Here is a 22299-nt window from a genome sequence, read left to right as displayed (position 1 = left end):
CCCTCATTCCCTCCCCCCACCCACCACCACCTCTGAAGGTTACCTGACCCTGTCTGGACCAGGGGTGTGACATCCGTGAAAGCGGGCCCTGCGGGCTGGGCTAGTTTAATAATATGTATTATATACTCATCTAATCCCCACTAAACAAAAACCTAAATAATATGATAACGTTTCACACTTAATTTTATAAATTAAATATATTTTCCAGCCTGCTTATTCATTCTATTTAGTTCTTAACGCTTCAGCAGAGGATGGTTCCTAATTAATTCATATTGGAATAGTTAATTCAGCTTATCTATTCCTTGTATAAGTCCTTTTATGTAGTTTTCCGTTATTTCCCTGAATTTCGTGATCCAGTCCCTGAGATTTCTCGTAAATAGTCTTCCGCCTGCACTTCGCTATTAAAGTATCTCGTTGTGCCTTTGAATATGATTTTCAGGTGTGCCGGGTTTTGCAAAAATACTTTTGCTCCAATTTTTTCAAAAGGTCCAAATAGCTGGCGCATTTTCCATCTTCGCTCGACAGTAGAGTGAGCGAAGTCCGGTCTAGCAAAAAAATGTGAATCCCTTATATTCTCTTTGAGTGGTAGGTCTGGCAAGGTCATAGATTGCTTCACTGAGAAGAAAGTTGCCAAATTAGACCAGCATTGCCCTGGGATATTGATGTTGTTTATTAGAGTATTTTGATGGCCTTAGAGGAAACCGATGGGCCCTCTGTATCTCCCTTTCCATATCACAGGCTTCCAGCTCCGGAAATGATGTTTTAAGAATGTTAATCATTGCTCCTCTAGCATCATCTCCCTCAAAGTTTTCTGGAATTCCAAGGATCCTTAAATTGTTCCTTCTAGATCTGTTTTCATGATCTTCCATTTTCGTCATGAGATCCTTTATTATTCCATCTTGTTCTTTTTCATTTTTTTGGAGCTTCACGATATCTGTCTTGAGATTCTCGGTGCGAGTTTCCACCATGACCATTCTCTCAGACATCTCAGAGCAAATGTTACCCACTTTTTTCACTGCGCCTTGTAGTTTTTCAATAGCCATGCGATTCCTTTGGCTATCTTTCTTCACATCCTCGTGAAATTTTTTTATTGAGCTTAGCACCTCGCTCAATGAGGGCTCAGTTTTTTGACGTGATGTTTCTCCTGTTGATTTAATCATTGGGCTTTTCGGGTAGAGTTAGGTCTGCTTTTGGCATAGTCTGTGTTGTTACCGGGGTCTGTGGTCTCTTCGTTCATCATATTTTTTCCTCTTTTATGTTTCATCCTTTTTTTACCCCCGCTCTTTTTCTTTCTAATGTTAGTTTCGCTGAGTGGTCTTGAATCGTTGGAGCCAGAGATCTCCAAAGGTACAGAGTCAATTTTCGCACCGGGACTTGATTCACTTGTGTCGCTTAGTTCACCTGAGATAGACATCCCTGTTTCATATAGTTCTGATTCGGAGTCTTCGTCTGAGAGTGAGTGATTAACTGAATGCAGTTTGTTCCCAGCTAGATGCGTTTGCGAGTTGAGAGAGGGATGTAAATACTCAGCTTTCTGATTCGTCTCTTTTTGATCAGATTGCTCTCTCTGATTAGATATCATTGCATCAGGCTCTGCATCAGCCTCTACGGATGCTCTTATCTCATAGTCCCTCATATTGGGGTCAGTTTTCAGATTTCCTTCGCCTAGTCCTGTAGTATGATTCCCCTCAGGGTTGGCATCAATTAGGACCATACTTTGATGTGTGGTTTGTGTTGCTTAATTGGCGTGAGAGCAAACTAATAAAATATACTTGGTACTTGACTGGATGTTTCTGAACGTGACTGAGGCTTATGGTTAGTGTAAAGCCTCTCCTGCTAATCCTCGTTAACCCTCGTAGTTTAATTTTGGAAGGAAGTAACGTGGTGAACTTGTTGATGGGCTCCATGGCATAGTGGCAGTATGTTACCATAAATGACAGATCCCACACAGATGATTTGCAAATAATCACTGATTAGTTTGGAATGAAGTCACCAGGCCAGCGCTTACTACTTTGAAAAAATGCGCCAAGCCACTTGTCGACTAGTCATTGAATATTGTCTGAATCAAAGCGCCAAAATTAAGTGGGAGATCATTATTTAAAAGCTCATGCACCTCGGTGCGGGTGTTAGCCACGTGAAGAACAAATATTTCACGGGAAGAAGTAAGGGCAACTTCTTTCTGGGACAATAGAGCCCTTATTCGACTAATCTTGTTGAACTCTGCATTCAAGGTCGGAATGGAAGGCCAGATGAACACATCGAGTTTCCCATGCGGAGGCGGGAAAAGCACATTTTTACAACAGACTACACGTTGGGAGACGATCACAATTTACGGAATCCCTGCAGCATACTACAGCAATCTTCTTTATTTAAAAGTAAATAGCTACCATTAGCTAGCAATGTGAAAATTGGTGTTATAGCTGGCACTGGATTACCTTTTAAAATGCATGCTAAATTTGGATCTTGCGTGTTACACGAGCAGTGCAATTGTATGTTCTGGCAAACCAGTGACTGATCAGGCGTAGAAGTGCACTCCTCGCCCTTTAAATACATTTCTTTACCCTCTCTCAGGCATCTATAGGTGAAAGGCAGAGACCAAACCTCATGGAGATAGGCGCTTCCCAATGGTACATGTCTGCCTATGGCATAGTGATCTGAAAGAAACAGGTTAGTATTAGATTCCTTACCTTAGAATATCCCCAGGCGTCAGTCTGGATCCGGAAACTTTTGCGTAGCAGTACCCCTGCGCGTCGGTAGGCGTCGTCTGCAGGCGTCCCCTGCGGCTCCGCGTCGTCGGCGTCGTGCGCCGTGATGACGTCGCTGGAGTATATAGACGACGCCTCCGCACGCTGACGTCAGTTCTTCTTTTTTCCGCGCCAGTTAGCGCAGATCCGAAGAGCAGTACTCCGGTCTTTTGACCTAGGTTTTTGTTAACTATAACTCTTTCAGGTGCCGGTAGGATGCCCGGTTTTAAAAGTTGCGACGGGTGCGACCGCCTGATGTCGGTCACCGACCACCATCGACTCTGCCTCCGGTGTCTGGGCGCGGACCACGACGTGGAGTCCTGCGTCGACTGCCGGGCCTTGACGGGCAAGGCTAGACGGGAGCGGTCCCGCAAGCTGCTCGAGCTCCGGGTGTCGGCCCCACGTCGAGAGCGGTCCCGGTCCGGACGGAGGTCGAGGGAGCGGTCGAGGGAGTGGTCGCGGAGCCGCCACGAGCGCTCCGGAAGTCGTCGCCATTCCTCCGGTTCCTCAGGTAAGCGACACAAGAAGTCGGGGCGTCACCATCATACCCCCGACTCCGCCCGCGCGATGCGGCCGGGGGTTCGGGTGGCCCCACCCCCGCGTGGGTCGCCGACGCCGCCTGCTCCATACCCGCCGGTCCCTGGGCAAGGCGCGTCGCGTGAAGAGGTAGAAGAGTTCCTCATGGCCATGAGGGCGCTTTCTCCTCCGGCAGGGCCTACGGCGCCTGCGGGCCCGTCGGTCCCGTCTGGGGGCCCGAGCGGTTCGGGTGCACCTGCCCCGACGCCGCCGGCGGTTCCGGCCCCGGCGCCGCTGGGCCCTTCAGGGTCGTCGCCGGCTGGTCAACCGGCCTCTCCGGCGCCGATTCCATCGGGGCAACCCGTGGTGCCGCCTCCGCGCGGTGCCGTGCCTCCGACGCCGGTTCCGGCCGGCGTCGGAGCGCCGGCGCCGCACGGCGCCACCCCCATTCCCTCTCCGACTCCGGACGCGGAGTCGGACCGGCATCGTCCGACGCCGAGTCCGGCGCCGTTGGGGCCCATTGGCTCCGAGGAGCCGGTCTATATCGTTGACTCAAACTATGGCGATGAGGACGATTATGGAGAGGGTTGGGAGGGGTCTGAGGACCCTCTGTCACGAGCATGCCAGTACGACGTGGACTGGGTAGGTGACTTGGGTGAGGCCAGTGGTCTGGACGAATCGCCTAACCCTGGGTTTGTCTCGCCCCCCACTGTGGCGTCGGAGGCTGGGGCTGCCTATTCGGTGGTACTGATGAGGGCTGCCAAGGCTTTGCGCCTTGAGCTCCCCGTCGCTAAGGTGAAGCCTAACATCCTCACCGAGGTATTCAAACCGCAGTCATGTCCACAGGAGCCTCTGCTGCCATTTAATGACGCCTTGACGGATGTCCTTTTGGGCACGTGGTCCAGGCCCGCTTCCGGTTCACCTGTTGATCGGAACGTTGCCAGGCGCCACCGTCCGTGTGCGGACGACCCTGCCTTCCTGTCTACCCATCCCTCCCCTGAGAGTCTGGTGATCCAGGCCTCCACTTCCCAGTCCGCATTCCCGACGGCCCCGCCCGATCGGGAATCTAAGCGGTATGATCAGTACGGCAAGAAGGTCTTCTCGTCCCTGAGTGCGGGACTGCGGTCTTGCAACACCGCGTGCCTCTTGGGCCGCTATACCCACTCTCTGTGGGATACGGTCGCAGAGTGCCTGCCGCAATGCCCGCAGGAGGTACGGGACAAGCTCGGCCAGGCTTTGGTTGAAGGCCGAGACGCGGCGAGGTACTCCATACGGTGTGGTCTTGACACGACCGACTCGCTGGGCAGAGCAATGTCCACGACGGTGGCGATTCGTCGCCATGCTTGGCTGAGATCCGCCAACTTCTCGCCGAATGTCCAGAATGCCCTGATGGACATGCCATTCGATGGCAGTCGCCTGTTCGGCGACAAAGCGGACAACGCGCTTGAGCGCTTCAAGGACTCCAGGGTCACGGCCAAGTCCTTGGGTCTCTCGACCCAGCGCCAGCAAACGGGTTCGTTTCGCTCCTTTCGTGGCCACGGAAGGGGCGGTCCCACACGTGCTGCCTGCCACGCACCGCAGAACGCTCCTCAGCGCGGTGGCGGCCGTGGATTCCGCCGTGGTGGCGGTCGGGGACAGCGGCGAGGTCAGTCCACACCTCCCCCCGCAGCAGCCTCCAAATCCTCCTAGTCCGAGCTTTCAGGCCCATGTGACGCCAGTGGGTGGCAGGGTTCGCCATCACCACTCCCGCTGGCGCACTATCACATCGGACAGGTGGGTGCTGCAGCTCGTCCGAAGGGGCTACTCCCTCCCCTTCGAGACCACTCCTCCAGCCATGCCACCGCAGAACCACCGTGTGTCGGGGGACCACTTGACACTTCTGCAGGAGGAAGTTACGGCCCTCTTGGCCAAGGGGGCCATCGAGCGCGTTCCTGGGCCAGAAGTAGGGTGTGGTTGCTACTCCCACTACTTTCTGATGCCCAAGAAGGACAAAGGGGGCCTACGTCCTATCTTGGACCTACGGAACGTCAACGGCTTCCTCCGGAAGGAGAAGTTCAAGATGTTGACTTTGGCTCAGGTCTTGGCTGCTCTAGACCCGCAAGACTGGATGGTAGCGTTGGACTTGCAGGATGCGTATTTTCACATCCCCGTCCTGCCGGCCCACCGGCGTTACCTGCGGTTCACGGTAGGCCACGAGCACTTTCAGTTTATCGTGCTCCCATTCGGCCTTACCAGCGCCCCACGGGTGTTCACGAAGGTGATGGCGGTGGTCGCAGCTCATCTGCGCCGGTTAGGGGTTTCAGTCTTCCCCTACCTCGACGACTGGTTGTTGAAGGCGGGCTCGCCCCACACAGTCGTCCACCACCTCCAGATGACGGCAGACCTCCTGCACGAGCTGGGGTTTTCCATCAATGTGCCGAAATCACACCTGTGTCCCTCTCAAAAGCTCCTTTTCATCGGAGCGGTTCTCGACTCGGCGCAGTTTCGGGTTTATCCTCCGGAACGGCGGGTCCGGGATATCCAGGCCTTGATTCCCATCTTTCAGCCGTTATCCCGGGTTTCGGTCAGGTTGACGCTGCGGCTTCTGGGGCTGATGGCCTCCTGCATCCTTCTGGTGCATCACGCCAGATGGCGGATGCGGGCTCTGCAGTGGGACCTGAAGTTTCAGTGGGCCCAGCATCAGGGCAACCTTTCCGACCATGTCCTGATCTCGGAGGGCACTGCGAGACAGTTGCAGTGGTGGCTTACGGACCGCGATTGGGTCAGAGGCAGATCCCTCTCCCTTCCCCAACCGGAGCACGTGGTTGTGACGGACGCGTCCCTCCAGGGCTGGGGTGGCCACTTGGGAGAGGCGGAGATCAGAGGCATCTGGTCTCCGGCGGAGTCCCGGCTCCATATCAACATGTTGGAGCTGCGGGCGATTCGCCTAGCACTGAAGGCATTCCTCCCCTTTGTCAACGGGAGTGTAGTGCAGGTGTTCACGGACAACACCACCGCCATGTGGTACTGCAACAAACAGGGCGGTATGGGGTCGTGGACCCTTTGCCAGGAGGCCCTGCGTCTCTGGCAATGGCTGGAACGTCAGGGCGTGACTCTGACGGTTCAACACCTGGCAGGTTCTCTGAACGCCAGGGCGGACGAACTCAGCCGTCGGTGCTCGGTGGATCACGAATGGCGTCTGAACTCGGACGTGGCGAGAGGCCTCTTTCTGCAATGGGGAGAGCCTTGGTTAGATCTATTCGCCACAGAAGAGAACGCGCAATGTCATCAGTTCTGCGCGTTGGAGTTTCCAAGACGGCACTCGCTCGGCGACGCCTTTCGGCGCGAGTGGAGTTGCGGTCTGTTGTACGCCTTTCCGCCTATACCACTTCTGCCCAGAGTGCTGAAGAAGATCAGGCGCGACCGGGCCCAAGTTATCCTTGTGGCTCCGGACTGGGCTCGAAGGTACTGGTATCCCGAGCTACTCAGCATGTCAGTCGGTCCCTCGATCCGCCTGCCCCTTCAGGAGGACCTTCTGTCGCAGCAGCAGGGGACGGTCCTCCACCCGAACCTGTCCAGTCTCCACCTCCATGCTTGGAGATGGAGCGGCGACAGTTGAGGCCATTTGACTTGCCTCCTGAAGTCTGTGATGTGATTCTGGCAGCCAGGCGTCCCTCCACAAAGTCGGTATACGCCTGCCGGTGGAACAGATTTGTGGCATGGTGCACAGTTAAGGCTGTGGATCCCCTTTCTGCCCCTCTTTCCGAGGTTCTCCTCTTCCTTCTTTCCCTTGCCCAGCAGGGCTCTGCTCTGGGCACTATCAAGGGCTATCTTTCTGCCCTTTCCGCCTTCTTAAGGTAACCTGATCAGCCATCTTTATTCAAGTCCCCTATTGTACTGAGATTCTTGAAAGGCATCACGCACATGTATCCACCTGCTCCGTTCGTGATGCCTCAGTGGGACTTGAACCTGGTTCTGACATTCTTGATGTGTGCTCCCTTTGAGCCGCTTCATTCCTGTCCTCTCCGTCTTCTCACTTTAAAGACGGCCTTCCTGGTTGCCATCACCTCTGCCAGGAGAGTGAGTGAGCTCCAGGCTCTTTCTGTTAAACCTCCTTTCTTGTCCGTTCATCCTGACAAGGTGGTTCTTAGGACTAGACCTTCTTTCCTGCCCAAAGTGGTTTCTGCTTTTCACATTGGGCAGTCCATCACTTACCCTCCTTCTTCCCGCCTCCGCATCCTTCAAAAGATGAAGAGCGGCTCCATCGTCTGGACCCAAAACGTGCGCTTTCATTTTATATGGATCGCACACGCCAGTTCCGGGTGGATGTCCAACTGTTTGTTGGCTACGTGGGTGAGAAGAAGGGAAGGGCGGTACAGAAACGAACCATCTCTCGGTGGGTCGTCCTGTGCATCAAAGTATGCTACTCTTTGGCTCGGAAGGAGCCTCCTGTTGGGCTGAGGGCCCATTCCACTCGGGCCACGGCGGCTACTACTGCCCTGGGCCGGGGAGTCCCTTTGCAGGACATTTGCCAGGCGGCTACGTGGGCCTCGCTGCACACCTTTGCGAGGCATTACTGCCTGGACAGTCAAGTCCGGAGGGACGGCTTCTTTGGCCGTTCGGTCCTCCAGGATTTTCTGGTGTAGGATTGTATTGGTTCGCAGACCCACCACCGGGGTTGGTATTGCTGGGGTATCTATTCTAAGGTAAGGAATCTAATACTAAACTGTTTCTTTCAGATGAACAAGTTACTTACCTTCGGTAACGATATATCTGTAAGAAACAGTAGTTAGTATTAGATTCCTTACCGCCCCGCCCATCCTCCCCGTTCTGCGAACTGATACCTAGGGTTAAGGACATCCCTTTCAGGGCCCTAGTTTCACATGGCACCAGTGTTGGTTCTCACATGGCTCTGCGTGTTCTGGCGCGGAAAAGCTGTGTGCAAAGAACTGCCGTCAGCGCGCGGAGGCGGCGTCTATATACTCCAGCGCCGACGACGCGGAGCCGCAGGGGACGCCTGCAGACGACGCCTACCGACGCGCAGGGGTACTGCTACGCAAAAGTTTCCGGATCCAGACTGACGCCTGGGGATATTCTAAGGTAAGGAATCTAATACTAACTACTGTTTCTTACAGATATATCGTTACCGAAGGTAAGTAACTTGTTCTTTCGTACATGAACTGAATTTAATCAAGGGGAAGGGCAGTATTATTAACCCATGAATCAGCCATACAGCTGAATTAGATTCAGCAACAGAAGAAGGCAAAGGTTCCAACTTTTCAATATGCAAAAGTGAATATGCAGCATACTTCATAGACATAAACTGTTGTTTTTCAGTCAAATTAAACGGTAAGAATAGAGACGTATTCATGTAGTCCCAAGGCACTTTCCCAGATTTTAAAATTTGTAAAGTCCAAGAAAACTGCTTAATGGAACGCAATTGACTTTGACCATGGTACAAAACAGATACTTCATCCTGCACAATATCAACAACAGATAAAACAATATTATCTAATGTGTATATTCAGGAAGAAAGATTATTGATGCTATTATCAACAACTGAAAGCACTTTTTCTAAATTAGCCTGCTCACTAGCTCTTAATCTAGAAGCAGCTTCAATTTGAGACAGTTTCCAAACTTCATTGTAAATAGCATATATCCATCTTTTTGTCCTGCCTCCTAAAGGGCCTTTAATAAAGTCATTCAAATCAACATCGTCGGACAATTTGGACAAATTAAGTTTAACTGATGCTAAGGTGGAAGGCCTAAGCCAGATCTGACATTTGCCTACTGAATAGGTAGTAACAGAATGGACGTTTTCAAAACGGGGATCCACCCTAACCTGTGTATAGCGAGGGGCTAAACCCAGAACATGATGCTGGCAAGAATCTGAACTTTTTTGCCATAATAACCAACCTTTGGGATCCAAGCTGGAAATATTAAAGGAGGAATTTGTCATTAGGGCCCGCAATTCATCTAGGGACTTATCAGTATTATTGTACCATGTAGGGTATTCCCCCAAATCAGGAATGGAAGGGTATTTCATTTTTTAGATGTAGCCAATCCAAAGAAAGTAGTTTGTGAAATAGTCGAGTTTAAAAACAACATATGGTTCAGGATGAGACATGCACGAGGCAAAGCTTCAGTGCCCTGCACTTGCCAGGTTTTTGACCCCCAAACAAATTTAGGATCAATAGTATCTTTCAACAGCTCATATCCCCCTATAGCTAATTGATCGATAAAGGACTTCAAATACAGTAATTTAGTGTGGGTGAGTCTAACTTTGGAAGAGGACTTAGCAGTCATCTTAAAATAAAAGGCGTCCAGATTGGGTTGATTAAAATCAATAAAATAAGTAAACTTTTTCAAAAAAGTTTTCGAGCTGCCTTCAATGGGAGCTGGACAATGTTCCCATTGTGTATAATTACCCACTTTTCTAAACGTGTGTGCTTTATACAGGAAATGATTGCCGTGGTGTTGGTAGCGGAATAAGTCTGCCTAATTAGCTGAGTCTAAGTACAAATCTTCAGCATCAAAGGCAGCATAATATTTCAAATCAGAAAAAAGAGCGTCTACGGCTTGGACATCCCAATCGTCAGAGCGTATGTTTTGTTTTACAACATCCCCCATTGAAACACGAAGTACATTGGGGACATTTATAACCTCTGTAGGGCAGTGTATCTGAAATGTAACAGCATCCCACACAATCCCATCTAATATAGGCCAAGCTGTGATGTTGACAAAAGTCGGATCCCTCTTCATGATATGGGACGAGGAGTGGGGTGCCAAAGTTCCATCAATTTATCGAATTGTAGATCATTTTTTAACATAATGTCCATTTATTAGACGAAAAAATACAACTACAAACCCAATTGACATGAATAAAAAAATTGAAAAAAGCACCAGCCAAATTTAAATCCAAGGGGTATTAAAAAATGCCTTTTACTACCAAGCTTCACAACTACTTGTCCTTAATGAATGGTGGTATTGTGATAGGGGTGATCCGGCTTATGCCTTGGGAACGATTGCTTATGGGTGATCGCACGCTCCACACCATCCTTTATTCGGCCCGTCTACGCCGTGGGTTGCCATCTGTCACCAGAGTGGTCTTTGCGGTGTGGAGACAGTCGCTACGCCGCATGGGATGGTGGGGCAGATTGACGGCTGAGACGCCGCTTTGGCATAATGGTCTACTCCCGGAATTGGCGGCCCTGACCGGATTTGAAGGTTGGGAGGCCATTGGGGTTACACAACTGGGCCAGGTCATGTCCGGCGCCACCCTCAAGTCCTTCGAGGAGCTCCGCACGGAGTTCCAAATGCCTCAGTCCCAGTTCTTCCGCTACCTCCAGCTGCGGCATGCCCTCGCCCCGAGCATCGCGGGCCTCGACTCCTTGCCGGAGTTCAGCCCTATCGAGGCTAAGGTGTTTATGGGGGACCTGGGGGAAAAGAAGGTCTCTAAGATCTACCAGACACTTGTGATCCATTGCTCCTCCACCCTACACTCCCTTCGGGAGGCGTGGGAAGTAGACATGGGCCCCCTTGATGAGGACGACTGGAGGGAGGCGCTGGAATCCCCACGCGGAACAGCCATTGCAGTCCGGCTGCGGCTAATTAAATTTAAATACTTGCACCGCGCCTATTATACGCGTGAACGGTTGTGGAAGGCTGGTTTGATTGCATCTCCGGAATGCCTGCGATGTGGGGAGGTGCCTGGCTCCTTGTTGCATACGGTGTGGTCGTGTGGCCGGCTGACTGGATTCTGGAGGGGTGTGTGGAGTTGCCTGGCTGAGGTTCTGGGCTGGGACCTCCCTCGTACCCACCGGCTGGGCCTGCTACATGTTATGGAAGGGATTGGGGGTAACGTTTATAAGCGCCACTTATTGCTCTTGGGGCTGGTTGTGGCTAAGCGGGACCTGGCCCGGGCGTGGAAGTCAGTGAGGGCTCCCCCCCTGTCTGCTTGGAGGGCTGGGCTGGATTATTTTATGGGTCTGGAGAGGCCGATCTTTGAAGCACGGGGCTGCCCGCGCAAACACTACAAAATCTGGAAGCGCTGGGCTGACTACCGTGGTCTGTCCTTGGACCCCCCGGCGGAGCAGGAGGAGGACGTTTGATCACAGTGACATTTCTGGCCCGCAGCGGTAAAGCCCTGGTGGCATTTCACCTACTTTCTTTTTCTATTGCTTCTGTACACGTGTGGTAGGGGGGGCGTTTTGAGGGGGGGGTAGAGTTGTGGGTTAGGGTAGGTTGCTGGGGAGTTTCTATACTGAGCATATTCTGAGCCTGTTTTTACCGTTTTTGTTTGCTGCCTATGGAACTGCTATATTGATACTGTTGTGGTGATCTTCGTGTGTGGAGATGCCACATTCTTGGTGCTCACTTGCTCAATAAAATTGGTTGTGAAAAAAAAAAAATGCCTTTTAAACCAAACAGCAAAAATTTAAATTTTGGATGGGGTAATCGGCGTTGTAGAGTTAGTGTCAAATGAAAAACGTGACTGGTCAACTGCACATGTCTGCACACCAGGCAACGTAATCTGTAGGATAGGTATACTCAGTATCTTCATAGGGATCACCAGCCGGTGGATTCAATAATGGATTAGTAACTGTATGCATCTCAATGGCAACGTCACGCCTGTTGGTACTCACAGGAGCCAAAACAGAATTTCTCAGCATTGAGACCGCTGGTGTCATACTAAGAAAAATCGACCACTCGTAGTTTGACTTTGTCAAAGGAGATGTACCTGTTATCCTTGCGACCGGGAAGTGGTGGTAAAATGACCGTTCCTGTACCCTGCACTCCAAGCACAGGAATTGGTGCACGATATGAGGGGCCTAACTCCTCCTTGTTCTCCACCTTCTCACGGACCAGGTCACCGACTCGTGTTAGCCAGCCATCTACCGGAATCTGAAGTGTTGCATCAGATGTGGAGGGCAAATGTTCCTTTGCAAGACTGCCACGAGTCTCTTGTAGGTTCTGTAATACAGCAGAATGATCATCTTCATCAGAGTGCGTCTGACGCCGCCACGTCTAGACCCTCAAGGTCCAGAACAAACATCTTTATGCCAAAGAGCATTTCCTATGGGGTCCGCCCACCCAGAGACCTCCTAGGGAGATTATTAAGTGCATGTTGAACGCTATATAGATGGGTCAGCCAGTTCCTGCTAGTACCTAAAACCCTAGCTGTCAAGGATTGCTTTAGGTCACTGTTCATTCGCACCACAACGGAATTGCCCTCAGGCCTGTACGGAGACGAAAATTTGACCTGCACCCCCAAAGACCTCATGGCATCTTTGTACGCCTTAAAGCCGAACGCTGGACCCTGGTCAGAATGAAGGGTGCCACATGCAAAAATTCCCACAAAGACACACAAATCCCGTTCGACAGTTTGAGCATCAGCACTACGTTGTGGCTAGAGCCAAATAAACTGTGTGCACGAATCCACTGCAACTAGGATATACTTATACGCAGTATCTGAGGAGAAAGAACCGCAGTGATCGAAATAAATGCACCCAAATGGTTTATTAGAAATGTACAACTGTGCTTGTGGTGGCCCCGCAGCAGTCGAAAATTTGATCTGCTGGCAAATGTCACAATTAAGGACATAATCTCACATCTATTTGTACAATCCGCGCCACCAGTAACGCTGCTGTAAGATAGACAGTCACTGAAACGCCGCCATGCGCCGAGGACATGCCCTCGTGAGCAGCTGTTATCAAGGTTGCCTGCGGTCAGCGTTGGGAATCAATCTGTCACCAACGTCGTTAATTCTCACATAGGGAACTTTTTCAGGACTTGAATGATTAGAGTATTTAGAAGTGAAACCTCTAGGGTAATTACCTCCCTTCTCTGTTGCAGCGATGGCAGCCAAGATGTCATCATCAATCTTACTTTTGGAACATTTAACTGCTGCTACTACATATGTTGCTACTGCTGTCTTTGCTGCTTCATCAGCAAGACAGTTACTAATAATGTGTACTCCTATGCGCTGGTGACCCAGAGTATGAATTACATTCACAAGAGGCAGACGCTCTACAAGTTCTGCGACTCGAACCCAAAGCATTTTGTGTTTGATTGTGCTACCTTTGGAATCACGATATTCATTCCGAGTCCAAAAGAATAAATTGTCATTGAAAGACTGAACACAGTAGTAAGAGTCACTTGCAATTAGTCGTCACACGAGGATCAGCAAACTCCAGTGCAAGCACCAGAACACGTAGCTCTGCCAACTGAGCGGTACAGTCTCCAATGTCGGCGTATGCATGACATCGGACTTGAATTTGCCATTCACCATGGTGCCCACCTCACTATTGCCCAGGCGGCTGAATAAGCATGCTTAGATCCTGTCGCCGGTTGCGCCGAACTGTCCGTGTAAATGATACAATGGTAATCCTCAAGCGGGCGCAAGGACAAAGGAGCAGAATGAACAAATTCTTACTGTAAGTACTCCTGAGTTTGCAATGAGGAATCAAAGATAAACGGGAGATCCGGAGACATCAAGGATGTGGCCCATTGTATCCAAAGAGGATGCAAAGCTTTTGAATTAGGTACACTTGCTTTTGTCACTGCCTCAAGGGCAAGATACGGTGTAACAACCAACATGAGTTTCCCCTGCGACAGTGCTCTTTCAGAATCGCCATCGCCATCTGCACTGCAGTCAAAACTTTTTCGACTGTAGAAAACCGCATTTCAGCCGAAGTGTACAAGTGTGACTTGTAAGCAATAGGGACTGTGTCTCCTTCATTAAACGTCAAGTATGTGAAACCCACTGCGCCAGGCAAAATTCTTATTACCAGGTGTGTGTGGTTGTCACGAGTCAGTAGGTATTTAGATTCAAGAAGATCAGACTGCAAAGATTGCAGTATAGCTGAATGTTCTGGCAGCCAGCAAGTTGGTAAAAGTAGGTTGTACCAAGGCATATAGCGGCTTGATACACTGGGCATAATCGGGAATATAAGTACACCAGAAATTTAAAAAACCCAGTAAAGATTGCAGTTTTTTCATAGTTGTTGGAGCGCGCAACTGTGCGCATTTCTCCAGGTGAGGTACTAAACCTCAACCGTCGTCGTTGAGCTCATAGCCTAGGAACAACACTGTGTACTCTGCAATGTGTGATTTTGCAAAGTTAAATTTGTAACCGAAGTCCGCAAACATAACAATGATGCGGTCAATGCGACACCGATGCGGCCATAATATGTCGTCTGTGAGATAAATATCATCAACATACGAGCACGCATCCGAGTCGATGCTCTCGAACAGAGAGACAACACGAGCTGCAAAGACGCCTGGACTGGTTTTATAGCCCATGGTTAATCTTTTGAACTGTTTTTGTTTGCCGCCAGATGTAAAAGCTGTCCATTGACTACTAATAGAGGACCGGTAATGACTGAAAAAGCCATTGGATATGTCCAGTGTGGTTTTAAACCTTTTTCTCACAAGACTATCAACCAGGGCAGAACTGTGAGTATTTTGTACCGCGCAGGTCCGACACTGAAAGTTTAATTGCTGGTAATCCAAAACCAGGTGGTACGACCCATCAGGTTTGGGTACAGTGAAAAGAGGATTATTCTTGGGTGACACACATGTTTTAATCACACATTGATATTCTAATTGTTCAAAGATTTCTGCAATGGGATTCTTCGCTTCATGCCGCATGGGATATTGGGGTTGAGGCTGTGGGATAGACCGCAATGGAATCCCATGTCTGTGTGAAAGTTTGTCCCATCTACATTGAGTACGGTACAAAGCCGGTGCAAGCACCTGAGCCCACTCTTCTGCAAAATTCTGCTCCTGCTCCTCCGTCGCAGTGTGTGTGAAACTAGGGAGGATTACTACCTCCTCCCCTCTCGGAGCGGCAAAACGAAAGGTGGGGGCAGTCTGCTTCCGCTAACAAAATATCATAAGTAGAGGTCTGATTCTCCCAAAAAATCCCTTTTATTTTACGCTGTATGTCACCTTCAATTAAAAGGACTGTCATTTAGTCTGTCAGGGGGAGCCACTCTAGTGTCAGCTGTTTCTACAGTGATTAACGTGTTAGTTGCGGTCGCCTTCAGATACAGACGCAGTCCTTGCCGCACTACTGTAACCTCCGCTGCACTGTCTAGCAACGTTAGCACCCATGTCAGGTTCCAAAGCTGTCTTTTCACTATCCGTGGCATAGCGTGCGGTTAAAACAGCAACTTTCTTTTTCTGAAACTGTGGGCGTTGACAGTGAAAGCCGTCCTGCTTGCCTTTACCTTCTGCCTGGGGGGCTGCTCACGACCTTGTGGGGCACCCCGGCTGCTCACGACCTTGTGGGGCACCCCGGCCTCTGCCATGTTATCCTCTACCGGTGTGCCAGACTGATGTTTCCTGCAAAGAACGAGGAGAACGTTGATCAGGAACCTGAAATCTACCAGGCGACTTAATACTCGCGCGGTCACGCAAATCATATGTGCGCTCTGTAGACACAGGTATCGGTGATGCAGGCGCGAGCCTTGTTTCTTTTGATGCGTCCCCTGTTTTTTGGATTGCCAATTTTGTTTAGGAAAGACCGGACGATCGTCTTTATTAGTCTTCGCAGTCTGAGTTTGCGGTTGAGCTGCTACTTTAGCAAAAGGCTTAACACCCAAACTATTGTGGCCAATGATCTTATAAGCCTCCACAATAATTTTCGGTAACTGCCGGGGTTTATCGGCCTTGGGGACATTACGCAAAGTATTAGACACCTGAAAGTTTACTGCATCCCCCTTGACATTAGCAAGGATGAGATCGGAAACTACGTCAAACACTCCAACAAGTCTCATTCCCAATTCCACAGCCGCCCTCGGACCGTGTTGATCCTGAACATGCTTGATCACGGAGGGCAGGACAGTCATGGACGGCGTGCCAAAGCACTTCGCATAGACTGCTGCAAATACTTTACCCCAGGTCTCACAATCTGTCACCTCTGGTACTAAATCTATCTGTAAACTAATTGTCAGAATCCTGTGCTTCTCAACAGGAGTCATATTAGGAAATACTGCTTCTAGTTGGTCAAATTTCTCGGCAAGTCAAAAAGGCATTTCGTCCTTACCTTGGGGGGGGGGGCTGGGGGCTGGGGGCTTGCCCATAGCAGAGTTAACCATGACGGGACAAATTTTTATCCCGGCCGGTCCAACTGTTGCACCACAGGTCCAGGTGCTCCCACCTGGATGTTGCGGGAAACATATTGCACTAAAGCCCTGAGCACCCCTACAACAGTCATAAAGGACTCTCAAGTCCGCAATAGGGACTGTAAGGTAACGTGGGTGAGGAGTAAAACCGGCCAAGACAGGCCAAGTTGCCCCAGTAATAGACAAGGGACCAAAACGAACTGTACCCACGGTGTGGGGAAGAGTGCCATTAAACCAAACATGATGCTGCCAAGCAAAAATTGGATACTCCTGTGTCCTACGTAGTGTATACACAGCAGGCACGGCCGAGTGAGTGTAAGTATGGAACGTACCATCATCTGGGTTCACTGCAGGAAATGTAACCCATGAGTAGAAAAGCTCAAATGGGTGTGTAGCATCGGCACTCAACACAAAAAGAACCACCATGCCTTCAACGGATACCCCAAAAGCAGTCAAGTGATTGCGAAGGGGTACCCAACTATGCGGGCGATATCATCATCACCCATGAGGACACAGTAGAAAAAAACCAATCTAAATGAATTGTAGCACAAAAACGGGTAGTAATTCAAAGTACAAACCTTCTCAAAATATCAAGCTTGAATGAACCTAAAATATATCCATATAGGTAGGTTAATCCGTCACTACAGTCAACCGGAAACAGGAGTGAGGGTGTCGTGGACTGTTATAAGCACTACTCGAGAGTCTCCAATATAAGACCAAACGTTAGGTGCGCCATGTTGCGGGAATTCTGCTCATGCACAGAACTGTGCACAGGAACCCAGGACCTCAGTGAATTGTGGTGTACCAAAAACTCACCTCAGTACCCAGAACCCCTAACCGACTAACATCAGTGTCTCATTAGCTCTCCGTCCTACAGCGAAGCTACCAATGATTAGACAACCCAGAACATGCGACTTAGGGTACTCCCAGGAATGGTGGGAATCAAGAACACTCTTTCGTTTTTATTCTCATACCAGTCCACAACGTGAGTAATCGGAGACACAGCCAAGTTTAAAATGTTTATTTTAACGACGTGCTCTAAGATGCAGTAATTTTGCCAACATAAGCAGGCATATGATTAAAAATAATACGATCAGCATTGTTACAATTCCATAAAACACAAAAGGAGAAATCATGGTATAATGATAGTGGAAACAGGTTATATAGCGCCCTGTGAACCACCGTCCCCTGCTAGGAATTGGGTTTTATAATAATAGAAGGTCTCTTAGGCTTCATTGGGGAACCCCATACCTCCAAGGTCAGCAGTGGTGAATCACATCACAGGATCCGCAAAAGCTCTCTCACTGGAAAAGGTTTTCTCCAAGTGCTCTCTAATCATGCATGCAGTGCAATATTAAATGCACTAGAATTTCAGTTCGCTGCAGCTTCGTTCATGTTGTGTCTAGAGCGTGAGTGGATCAACCTGAATTACAGCATACATTGTTATGGTGACCTTGAAGGCTTCTGCACGCAGTGTACAGACTAAGGTCGCGATGTAAGTCTAGGGATGTTAAAAACAAACTGTTCTCAGGCGAGGAAAATCAAGCAGTTTAACTTACAACAACAGTTACATGTAGTGTCGTGTGCAAAATCTGCAAAGTGGCAAAATGGTGTTTAAACTTCTAATAAGCTTATGCTAACATAGCAATGTGTGCAAGCAGGACCCTGTCTTCACTACACCCAAGGATTCCAGGTAAAGGCTTCACATTATTGGACTGAATTTCTTCCATCAAGGCCTTAGATACCACCTGTTAAATATCAGATTTAAAAGGAAGGTCAAGCTAAAGTGGTGACAAGGTGTGGCAGGAATTTCTAAAGAATATTCGTAAGGTAGCAGGGCACAATCCCCCAAGACAGCAATAACTATCTGTTGCTGGCTGCAATCCCGGATTCTCAGCCCAGTAGGATTGGATCATCAGAGCAGAGACTTGTAAGAGTTCATGGTCTTAAGAGGCTAGATTTACTACTCCATGTCATGGTTCTCCTGAATCTCATTGTTTCACACATACACAGCTTATTTTCTCTCGAGTATTAATAGTCCTAGACGGTGCCTACAGGGTTAGACAGAAGCGACATGAGTATCATCTCCCCAAAGTCAAGGAAGGTGGAGAGATGGGGGCATTTAAAGCCTCATACTTTGAAGCCTGACAAATAGTCCTTGCCTTTGCAGGGTTCCCAACCAGAACAGAAATGTAAGGGGAATGGGTCTTTTAGTCCCGCTCTACTGATCAGAGACTGCTGCTATGGTGAGCTGGTGTTAGACTTTGTTCAGGAGATCAATAGGTGCTGGAGCCAAGAGACTGGTGCGTGTCCGCCAGCAGAGATGTGAAATTCAGGAAACCTGAGTCGTGATCAGTAGACCAGTTTGTCAGTTCTGTATGAGAATGAATGTTGCAAAGCTCTATATTCCTTAGTAGAGCCAAACAACATGTGTGGCTTTTGTTTGTTTGCTTTAGCAAGACAAGCGGCCCCAAAATACATTTCTGTCAGACAGGAAAGAAGCCCAACATCTCTCCCGACAAGCTTCTAGTAAAGGTTTGGATTTGTGCAAGTGGAAGCAATGGGCTGAATGAGTGTTACAGTCTACCTGGAGAAATTTAAGTCTATTCTGCTTTGGGAGTTGGGAGTCAGTAAAAAAGACCTGAGCTAGTATTTTCACTGAAGCAGACTACTGGATGGTACTGCAGCAAACACTTCTTGAAGCATCTTCATTTTTGGGGATACACAGCAAGAGAGGAAAATTATTTCAGATGCTAACTATTTCAGATTGCTGAGCCAGAATGTGTATAGTTTAAGAAAGTATCAAGAGATTTAAGGTCTAGTGTACTTACAAAGTGATAAAAGCATGTGTGGCTAACATTTTATCTGCTTCAGTCATGTTTTATGTGCTTGCTTACTTTGTTTTTTATGTCTGTTTGTCTTTTATATTTTTATTATGCTGTATAGCGGATTTAGGGATATCGGCCAGTCAAGCTACCTGTGTTCAGAATGTTGGCTTCCTGTTGCGAACTAAGCATTGTGATGAAGTGATAATTTTGCCTTTGTAAAATCGAAATAGATGAGAGAAACTTGAATTTATTTCTGTAGTTACAATATAGAATAACTACCCCTTCCTTCAGACTCACTTTTGTGGATCAGTGCATTTGTTCAAAATAATCTCAAGCCAAATAGCTGACCTCCAGGACTACAAACCAGTCAGCCAGTCTCAAGAGTATGTAGAAGCCTAAGCTAAAGACATCCAGTTTGGAAGAACCTTCACTGCCTGTCTCAGAATGGCCACATTTATCAGAAATCGTGTTCTGTGAGTTACCTTGCACACATACCTGATCCTGGACATGAAACTCCTATCCCAAAATGTTGGCTATATGATACATACCTTGGAATTTTTGATCACCTCAATATCAAAACTAAATGGATAACTCTTACTTCTCGTCTCATAGTCACCCAAGCAATGTGTATTTTTCTGTCCATGAAGTTTCATTGTTAGGAATTAGCTCTAATAGCTCCAAAGCTTTTATGCATTATATGTCCTCTTATGGCTTGTTTTGATAGCTGTGTAAAGTGCCAATCAGTAACTGGAATGTCTTAAAAACCCCTGAAATGCTAGGCTGGTTCTACTGTCAAGCTCCGACTGTGTAAAGGCCCTGTCTTTTGTTCCGGGGTGTAGAAACTTTGCTCAAACTAGTACACATCTCATTGTCTTTAAGTAGTAATATGTCCTAACGTTGGGTTGATTTCAGATTAAAGCCTTTGAGATAATAGGAATCATTTAATTGCTTTTTAAAGAAATTAATGATTTTCGCTGATCTTGCAATATCCCTGTTAAGTAAAACGCAATGTGCTTTCTTTCAAAGCTTCTACTTGATTGTGGCTTAGGCAATGGTGGGACATCAGAAGGAGGTACTGAAGCTGTTGTGGCACAACACAGATTACTAATCTTCTGCCAACTCAAAAGCATGCTGGATATTGTTGAACATGATCTCCTGAAACCTCATTTGCCATCAGTCACATACTTGCGTTTAGATGGGAGCATACCTGCTGGTCAGCGGCAATCTATTGTGTCTCGGTAAGAGTGCTTTTATTATAAACGTGATGTTCATTTTCAGATCGTTTCAAAAAGATATTTTCGCATGAATACTTATTACTGTAGATTCCTCACATTGTTAATACACCAATCAAAAAACTGATTAGGAGGTTTTTCTCAGCATTATTCCCATTGAGCAGCTCCGCATTGACTTTTTCCCACCCCAGAAGTGATGCTGAAGCCAAATATGTGCACCATCCCTGCACTGTGACACAAAATGTGTTCTTTCTGTGCCTTCAGATGCGATTCCTTAGCTCGCTCTTCAACTTTGTTTTCCTTTTGAAGAGTTGTTCATATGTATATTCCTTCAGTCTGCAAGCCTACAGAGTTTAAGGACTCTAACAAGCAGATTTCTATGAAAGATCTCCATCAGGTATGTCTGTGGTGTCTAGGGCCTTCGCACAACTTCAAATCTTGTGGAGACTTACCAGATCAATTTCTAGACTATCTGGGATCTCAAAGCCAAGCCCTCCATCGCTGCATACAGTCTGAAGGTGCATAACAGCTGTTCCAAATTGAGGACGAGGACCTTTTCCTGAGGCCATTCATGTGAACTCTCCTATTCACACGCCAGATCATCAGGTAAGTCCAAAAAAAAAAAAAACACAAGTGTGCCACTCCTTCCTGCCACTCTTCAGGAGAAGTCACAAGGACGTCAAGATGCCTCCTGATCTCATTCCCAGTCTCCTACAGAGGAAACAATAACACTGTTCATACAGATGTAACCTACATTTCGAGATGCATCAGCAACGCCGCAACACGTTCAGGCTTTTTATAAAAAAAGCCATGTTCGGTATCGTCTGCATCCTTCCTGGCTCCATCTGGTGTGCCTTCAGGCCCTAAGACTTCAAGGAGGGCTCCAGGCAGGTTACTATTGGCAGATTATCCTCTGTCATCTGTGCCTCTTGACTCCACTGTGGGGTTCACCCCAATTCAGAGCAAAATCCCAACCTGACTTTGAATTTGGCATCTTGATTCTCGTCAGTCCCTGACTCATAGACCCCAATGCTGGAGGAATAACCTATTGTCTTATGGACGCTGAAGTGAACCAAACGCTACCTCAATCAAAGTCCTACCCACCACAACCTTTGACGTAGCCGGTCTAACCTCATTTGACTCTCATAGAACTTTGCCTGTATCTAGAACGTTTTGCATTCCTATTCCTTCAAACTGAGAATACAGCTAACATTCTGATGGAGATGAAAGGAAATATTATAGAATTATAATTGAGGACAATCTTTAGATGGACCGTCAGGACACGACGATTCTGGGTTGAAGGTTCCCACTGGCACCTCAATATAGGAATCAATATAGGAATCTGCTTATTTTGCTGTGGTGATCTGATGGACTGTTGAAGTTCTAGATCTTCACCTTCCAGTAAGTAAAGACGCATTTCCTGACTGAAGTCCTGCAGCCTGGACGCACTTCCACAGAACCACTTCTCCCTTTTAATGTAGGCCTGGCTGACACACTGATGAGCACTTGTGGCAAGCCTGGCGCTTGCACACCAGTCAAAATACAGGGTACCAGGAAAAAAAACTGCCTCCTCCTTCCTTCATACAAGACAATACATCTGTAAGCTTAGTGATCCAGGCATCTGAGTAGGCTCAATCCTAGCTCACTCTCTACTACGCCTCTCCATAGCGAATCAAACATATGGAGGCATTCAGGAAGAGGATTTTCTTCTCATCTAGCCTCACATGCTTTGTGGAATACGGTAAGCGAGATCTTTCCGACAGTCCCAGAAGAACACCACGCCAGCCTTGTGCGGATCATCCAAAATGGTCAAGACACAATAAAGTAAGTCATCTGCTAGGCTCAACACCACTGACTGCTTGAGGAGGTC

At 48.4% G+C, this 22299-nt stretch overlaps 1 protein-coding gene across 2 annotated transcripts in view; it reads left to right on the top strand.

Moving 5' to 3' along the window:
- BTAF1 (B-TFIID TATA-box binding protein associated factor 1) overlaps positions 1 to 22299 on the top strand; it is a 984515-nt gene that overhangs the window by 928165 nt on the left and 34051 nt on the right. For both annotated transcript variants that reach the window (XM_078643429.1, XM_078643428.1), the window contains exon 35: positions 20224 to 20435. In XM_078643429.1, coding sequence (XP_078499555.1) covers positions 20224 to 20435 — 212 coding nt within the window. The remainder of the gene's footprint in view (positions 1 to 20223; positions 20436 to 22299) is intronic.

The sequence above is a fragment of the Lissotriton helveticus genome, chromosome 5_1, assembly GCF_964261635.1.
Source record: "Lissotriton helveticus chromosome 5_1, aLisHel1.1, whole genome shotgun sequence".
NCBI lineage: Eukaryota > Metazoa > Chordata > Amphibia > Caudata > Salamandridae > Lissotriton > Lissotriton helveticus.
This window is presented reverse-complemented; position numbering and strand designations above follow the sequence as displayed.